Raw genomic sequence first — 8,550 nt, 5'->3', positions numbered from 1 at the left:
TACAGACCTCCCCCCCAATCAGTGATACTTGGTGAATGGGACCCAGTGATTGACAGCTGAAGCTGCCAATGGCAGCATGGGTAGGACATGCGCCCCCCCCCCCCCCCCCAGAAATACTAAATCACGAATGTGATTTTGCGCAGCCCTGCCGCCCTGTAGCAGTTCTTCAATAGGGCAGTGGGGAAGCGGTTATTAATGCAGATAAGGAACTAAATGCATTTAATTACCACCTTAATCAGCCCCATGACCTATGTAATTAACGTGTTCAGGTTTAGAGGGACGAGGTGGCAACACTAAACATACATAAAGAGTGTCTATAATAAATGTGGCTCAATTGTCTATTTTTACCGTCCCCCTAACTGCAAATGTCAATAAGCCCTAGGCTCTCAAGTTTGTTTTTTTCTTCTTTGTCCCACTGGAGATATCTCTGTTCAATAGAAATGTCTCCTGATGGAAACCCCCTGTAGGATAGGTGTCACCGTGTCTCCACTCCTCCTGTTCCCTCGGTGACAACGGCTTCCACTAGTAACAAGGGAGGGGATGAGAAGGACCCCTCTGTTTCCATACACACAGCTCGCACCTGTCTCCGGGCTGTGCCCGCACTTCCGGTGTGCAGAGCGCCAACTTCCTCGGGTCCCGGGAAGAGGGAGCGCGCGTTCTCCTGTACGGAGGGGATTGGTCTGTACGGCGATCCGTAGCTGATCATTGTAGTGAATGGAGCGGAGTGTGGAGTAGTGTTTTCCGGACTTGGACAATGGAGCACACCGTACAGAATGTCACCCTGGCTCTGACTCTGCCGATCAGCTGTCACATCTGTCTGGGCAAGGTAAGGATTTGTATAGGGAGAGCCGGGGCACTGGTCTTCCCTCCCTCCATGGTGATAGCAGAGGTCAGGCATGGGAGCCGGCTGGAGGGGACCATCAATGGAAACAATGTAATGACACAGAGGACGTATCAGGTGTGACCTGTCAGTGCTGCCTGACACGAACAATGGTAGTGTAGGGATTGCTGGGACCGGCTCTTATGGAACCCAAGGTGAGGGTATGGCAGTTTAAAAATGAAGACTGCAACAGGAATTGTTCACACTATGGGGTCAAATCACTAAAGGTTACCGCATGCGATAACATTGTCACGTGACTCATTTGCATAGATGATTGCATGGGGTAACAAAATGTCTAAGGTGTTAATTCACTAAAGGTTACCACATGCAATGACACTGTCACGTGACTCATTTCCATAGATCACATCCGGTAACAAAATGTCTAAGGTGTTAATTCACTAAAGGTTACCACATGCAATGACTGTCACGTGACTCATTTGCATAAATGATCGCATGCGGTAACAAAATGTCCAAAAAGCAATTCTGCGGTTTGTTAGTAAATACCGCAAAAAATCATGCGATAAGCTGTTAAGTCCAGTTCACAAACAGAAGTAAAAAAGTAAAAAAAGATGCAATATTTGTCACCAGGGTTTTGCTGGCTGTATCACATGCGGTATTTTCTCAGATGCAGTGAAGGGGGGTCCCCTCCCAAACCCCTAGTGGTCTGGTATGAATATTAAGGGGAACCCCATGCCAAAAGTTTAGGAAAAATGGTGTGGGGGCCCCCCCCCCCTCAAATCCATACCAGACCCAAAATTTCTTAGGATTGTGAGGGGACCTGCACACCACTTTTTTTTTTTTCTTCATTTTGGTGTGACGTTCCCCCAAAATCCATACCAGGGCCCTTTTTTCTTCTTTTTTTTTTAATTTTGGTGTGGGATTTTAAATTTAAATTCCATAGTAGACCGAAAGGGTCTGGTATTGATGGAGGGGGCACACTGTTTTTTTTCCATCATTTGTAATTGCTTGCATGTTTTGTTTACATTCAGCTGTTAGTGGGACATCCGCTGACAGCTGATGAGTCATCCATTGTTAGGGATGCCGCAGATGGCTCCCTTAACCACCTCCCGCCTGCCATATAGTAATATGACGGATGCAAGGTGGTTCTCTCATTCTGGGAGGACGTCATATGACATCCTCCCATTCTCACCGTGCATGCGCAGCTCAGGGAGCGTGGTGCGCTGTGTCCCTCGGACACAGTGGATCACCGATCACGGAAAGAGCCGAAGATGTCAGTTCGGTCATGTGATCAGCTGTGTCCAATCACAGCTGATCACATGTAAACAGGGAAATGACGGTTATCGGCATTTCTCTCCTCTCGAGCTGTCATGCTGACAGAGGAGAGGAGAGCTGGTAATCGGCTTTCCGCGGAGGGACATGTACACTGATCATCTGTGCCCTGATGATCGGTGTAGCCCCAGCAGTGCCACCTGTCAGTGTCCATCAGTGCCTTGTGTCAGTGTTCATCAGTGCCACATCAATGCCACATATCAGTGCCTACCAGTGCACATCAATGCCACATATCAGTGCCCATCTGAGCTGCCTTTCAGTGTCACCCATCAGTGCCAGTCAGTGCCACCTATCAGTGCTGCCTATCAGTGACAGTCAGTGCCATGTATCAGTGCTGCCTTTCAGTGGCCATCAGTGATGCCTGTCAATGCCCATCAGTGCCACCTACCAGTGCTTCCTCATCAGTGCCACCTATCAGTGTCCATCAGTGCAGCCTATCAGTGCCCATCACTTCAGCCTCATTAGCGCACATCAGTGAAGGAGAAAAATCACTTATTTAAAAAATTTTATAACAAAAACTAAGAAAAAACATTTTTTTTTCAAACTTTTCAGTGGTTTTTGGTTTAAGAAAAAATAAAAAACTCCGAGGTGATTAAATACCATGAAAAGAAAGCTCTATTTGTCACAAAAAAATGATAAAAATTTCATATGGGTACAGTGTTGCATGACCACGCAATTGTCGTTCAAAGTGCGACAGTGCTAAAAGATGGAAATTGGCCTGGGCAGGAAGGGGGTATAAATGCCCTGTAGGCTAGTGGTTAACAACCAGCTGCCGTGCGTTAAATTACCATATGAAAATATGCAGTAATTACCGCAATACAGATATTTTACTGCATGAGTTTTTTACTGCAGAATTCTTAGTGAATTGCACATTTGCAAAACATTTACCGCATACATTATTTTACCACATTTTTTCAGTCGTTATTTAACTCTGAGTGAATTGACCCCTATGTATGTTAACATAGATCACGGCAGGATCAATGTGATTGTACAAAGCTAACCATTGTTCTCTGGTTGCCCTGTTCACATTGCACTCGTGCGCTGAAGTGCTTTGTATATTAACCGCTTACTGACCACCCTATAGCAGAAATACTGCTGCAGGGTGGTATGGGTGCGCAAAATCACACACATATATATATATATATATATATATATATATATATATATATATATATATATATACGTGATTTTGCATTTACAGTTAGGGCGAGCCCTACCCATGCTACCATTCGCGGCCGTGGCTGTCAATCACCGGGTCCTGGTGAGTAATTATCTGCCAAGTGATTACCGAGCATCTCCGATTGGGAGGAAGACTGTTTTGTTTACAGTCTTCCTCCCTGTCAGCTCCGGCACACTGCTCTGGATGGCTGTACACAGCCATCCAGAGCAGTGTGCTTACAGTGAAGCACATCCCCCTCCCCCTAGTAAAACACTCCCTACACTTAGTTAACCCTTTGATCGCCCACCATATTAACCCATTCCTGCCCAGTGTCATTAGTACAGTGTCAGTGCTTTTTTTTTTTTTTTCAGCACTGAGCACTGTATTGGTGTAACTGGGGGTGTCAGTGACACTAAGTCCCCCCCGTGTCAGAATGTCCACCGGAGTCCCGCTAAAAGTCACTGATCGCTGCCATTGCTAGTAGGAAAAAAAATTCCCAGTATCTATACGCCATTTGTAAACACAATATAACTTTTACTTAAACCAATTCATTTACACGTATTGGGATTTTTTTTTAGCAAAGACATGTCGCAGAATACATTTTAGCGTAAATTTATGACGAAATTAGATTTTTTTAATTTTTTACTGGACATGTTTAAGAGCAAAAAGTCCAAAATATTGTTTGTTTGGTTTTTTTTTTTTTGCAAAATTTGCCGGTCTTTTTTTTTCATAGCGCAGAAAATAAAAAGTGCACAGGTGATCAAATATCACAGAAAGAAAGCTGAATTCGTGCAGAAATAAACAACGTAAATTTCATTTGAGTGCAGCATTGCATGACTGTGCAATTGGCAGATAAAGTAACACAGTGCCGTAATGCAAAAAAATGGCCTGTCAGGAAGGGGAGTAAATCCTCAGGAGGGCAAGTGGTTAACGACGTCGTGACTACCCAACCGCAATATACTGTGGACAGCTGTTGTAGACAAAGCAATGTGTGCATACATCGCTGCCTACTTCCAGGTTTCGGGTGCACATGCTCCCTGACACCCAACCTCCCCCCCCCCCCCCCCCCTGCCACAAGTATCTGCTGTGGTAGTACAAAACGAGAGTCTGTCAGCAAGTACCGGACAATAATTCAAGGCTAATTCAACTTCCTATCTGCTGTGTACAACCACAGCCCAGAGCTCTGTGTTGGTAAACAACACAGAGCACTGTACAGAGGGAGTGATCTGTCTGTGATCTTATCTGTCTCTGAAACTTGGAGATCGTTTATTAAAAGCAGCACACATTTAACCTCTTGATGGCCATAGATGTTAACCCCTTCCCAGGCAGTGACTATATAGTATTATCACTGATAACTGTATTAATGTCACTGGTGATGGTAGTGTCAGATTGCCCGCCTCACTCCTGCAGTCCCATTATAAGTTGCTGATCAATGCCATTAGTAGTATAAAAAGAAAAAAAAATTCCAGTATACATACCATAGTTCATTGGCTCTATAACTTTTACAAATCAAACAAATGATAACCTCTGTGCTAGCCCAAATATATATCAAAACCCTTTGTGTTATGTTGCCGCTCCTCACTGTTGTGCGTTCAAACACCATTAGAAATCAATATAGAAAAAGTGTAGCACAACTAAAATGTGTGTAATCCAATATAAATGTGCAAAAAATATTGAAAAAAAAAAGGGAAATGCATCAAACACAATAAGTGCTACAACTGACAATGTGAATAGATAAAGTGCAATGATAAATCCAATATCAAATGTGCCAAAAAATGTTTTTAAATAAAAATGGCAAACACATGTCAATGCATAAAACACAATAAGTGATATGAATAGATAACGTGCAATGAATCCCAACCATTTATTTTTATATATATATATATATGTATGTATAGTGTGTATATGCATATTATAAACTTCATAAATACTAGTAAACACATTAAACTAACCTAATATCAACAAATGCACATAGCAAAATTCATAAAAAGTCCCAGAATATCCAGTGAGAAATTTCTTTCTTCAAAATATCGTGTTTCATGACATGTGTTTGTCATGTATGCTCAATATAAAATTGCTGATGTGCTCCATGGTGGACATATACCTGTAGCACTTGAACTTGCAAAATGTATGGCTCAAATCGCACTGCACAGAATTTGCAGGTGATTTGCACAGGAATGCGGTGTGGTTCATGTGCGAATCACACGCAGTGTGCTGCAGCTCTTCAGTGTGAACCCAGGCTTAAAGATGACTTTTCCCTATATTTCACTTCAGCATGCGTCTTTGCATACTGATGTGCAATCACCTAACACTTTTTTTCCCTACTTGTTTTCCTTAAAGGAAATATTGATGTGGCTCCAGCTGCACATATGCCCCCTGGGAAGGAAACGTCTCCATTACTGTCCTGTACGCAAACTGCAAGATTTTGTGAGATCTCGGGGAAGGCGTTTTACTTTCTATCCCCAGCAGATGCCTGTAATGTCATAGGGCGCATGCACAAGATGAAGCAGACAATGTCATGCGCTTCATTACATGCATATGCCGTATCAGTATCAGGCATTTTAAAAATGACAGCATTGGAACAGACACCCAGGGAGGACAAAAATAGGCAAGTATGGAGAAAAAGTCACAAAGATTTAGGTAAGTATCTGATTAGACTATGAACAGCACCAATGGAAATCAATAAAACAACCAATATGTAAAATGTTATATATAGATAGAGAGAGAGGGGTGTGCAGCTAATCCAACCCTTAACATATAAAGCAAAAAAGGCAGCACTCTTCCTTAATATAATATCCAAGTGCTGATACAAATCTAAATAAATCTTTAAAACAAAAGTGTATATAAATAAATATTATATATCTACCGTATATACTCGAGTATAAGCCGAGTTTTTCAGCACATTTTTTGTGCTGAAAATGGCCCCCTCGGCTTATACTCGAGTCAACGTCTGCAGGGGGCTGCTGTCTCTTACCTGGCTCCGGTCCCACGACGATCCGGTCCAGGAAGCGCGGGTGCTCCTTCATTCGGTTCGTCCACTGGATGTTCGCGCGGCTGCTCGGCTCCGCCTTCTCACCGGTGATTGGCCGCCAGAACTGTAGCTCAGGAAAGGCACACAGGCGGCCAATCACCGGCGAGGAGGCGGAGCTGAGCGGCCCCGCGAAAATCGAGTGAAGGAGATGCAGGTAAGTGTGCCGTGCTTAGGTGCTGCTGCAACCACATATGCTGGCTGCAGCAGCACCATACTGGAACAGGGGTCAGCAAGTGTCAGTGGGAGGAATAGTGCCCCATCATTGGTGTCACTGATACCAATGATGGGGCATTATTCCTCCCACTGACACCAACGATGGGGCACGTTTCCTCCCCCCCACTGACACCAACGATTGGGCACTATTCCTCCCCCCCCCCCCCCCCACTGACACCAATGATGGCGCACTATTCCACCCCCCACTGACACCAATCATGGAGCACTATTCCACCCCCCACTGACACCAATCATGGGATACTATTACTCCCCCCCACTGACACCAACGATGGGGCACTTTTCCTCCCCCCCACTGACACCAACGATGAGGCACTATTCCTCCACCCCCCCACTGACACCAATGATGGGATACTATTCCTCCCACTGACACCAATGTTGGGACACTATTCCTCCCACTGACACCAATGATGGGACACTATTCCTCCCACTGACACCAATGATGGGACACTATTCCTCCCACTGACACCAATGATGGGACACTATTCCTCCCACTGACACCAAAGATGGGGCACTATTCCACTGACACCAATAATGGGGTGCTATTCCCCCCACTGATACTAATGATGGGGCACTATTCCTGCCACTGATACCAATGATGGGGCACTATTCCTCCCACTGACACCAATGATGGGGCGCTATTCCTCCCACTGCGTCCAATGATGGGGCACTATTCCTCCCACTGACACCAATGATGGGGCACTATTCCTCCCACTGATACCAATGATTGGGCACTATTCCTCCCACTGATACCAATGATGGGGCACTATTCCTCCCACTGATACCAATGATGGGGCACTATTCCTCCCACTGACACCAATGATGGGGCACTATTCCTCCCACTGACACCAATGATGGGGCACTATTCCTCCCACTGACACCAATGATGGGGCACTATTCCTCCCACTGACACCAATGATGAGGCACGATTCTTCCCACTGGTGTTCCCACCCTCGGCTTATACTCGAGTCAATAGTTTTTCCCAGTTTTTTGTGGTAAAATTAGGTACCTCTGCTTATATTCGGGTCGGCTTATACTCGAGTATATACGGTATCTCAAAAATAATAAATTATCTCCAGCAAAAAGTGTCCTTTTACAACTTATTCAGTAAGCCAAAAATGTGGGAGAAAACATATATAAAATGTCCAAACGCCAGAAAAAAAAATAAAATATATGTATAAGGAGTTTTATCTTCCATATTCAAACTTCATGTGACAAAAACACACAAATCACCACCAGATAGTGGTGACGTCACCTCCAGAAGCCCTGCCTCTGGAGGTGATGTGGGCGGGGCTTCTGGAGGTGACGTCACCGCATTCAGTGAGCTTCTGGTTTCTGTGTACACCAGAGCAGGCTGTTTGATTTTTGCTGTGCACACTATTCATGCTGGTGTCGGCTCAGACACCAGTAAATGTGAGTGGAATATATGTGTTTTTATAAATACATTTTTGATACAGTGTTACGCTATGAGTCTTTCCTCTTACTTCCTGAGTTCATTCTGACACTGAGAAGAATTTAGTGCCATTTGAATTATTCCACATATGCTGGTTATCCATCTGTAGATCGTTGCTCCCAGAGCAGAAGAGTTTGTGCTGGTTTATAATCTGACCAGCATATTGCTCTGGTGAGTTTACCCAATCTATCTGGTGGTGGATTTGTGCACGGTGATTTGTGTGTTTTTTTTTTTTTTTGTTCTTTTTTCACATGAAGTTTGAATATTGAAGATAAAAGCACTTATACATATATTTAATTTTTTTTATGGTGTTTGGACATTTTATATATTTTTTTTTTTTCTCCCACATTTTTGGCTTACTGAATAAGTTGTAAAAGGACACTTTTTGCTGGAGATAATTTATTATTTCTGAGATAGATATATAATATTGATTTATATACACTTTTTTGTTTTAAAGATTTATTTAGATTCGTATCAGCACTTTGAGATTATATTAAGGAGGAGCG

The 8,550-nt window shown here is 43.7% G+C and overlaps 1 protein-coding gene across 1 annotated transcript in view; it reads left to right on the top strand.

Moving 5' to 3' along the window:
• The first annotated feature begins 669 nt into the window (after window positions 1–669).
• The window catches only part of OBI1 (ORC ubiquitin ligase 1), a 46,392-nt gene continuing 38,511 nt past the window's right edge, over window positions 670–8,550 (top strand). The window contains exon 1 of the mRNA XM_089680460.1: window positions 670–826. Within this exon, the coding sequence (XP_089536586.1) occupies window positions 755–826 (72 nt within the window). The 5' untranslated portion in view covers window positions 670–754. The remainder of the gene's footprint in view (window positions 827–8,550) is intronic.

The sequence above is a fragment of the Staurois parvus genome, unplaced genomic scaffold, assembly GCF_062004578.1.
Source record: "Staurois parvus isolate SC_StPar_1 unplaced genomic scaffold, SC_StPar_1.0 ptg000243l, whole genome shotgun sequence".
NCBI lineage: Eukaryota > Metazoa > Chordata > Amphibia > Anura > Ranidae > Staurois > Staurois parvus.
Note: the sequence above shows the minus strand (reverse complement) of the source record. Positions and strands in the feature narration are given on the sequence as shown.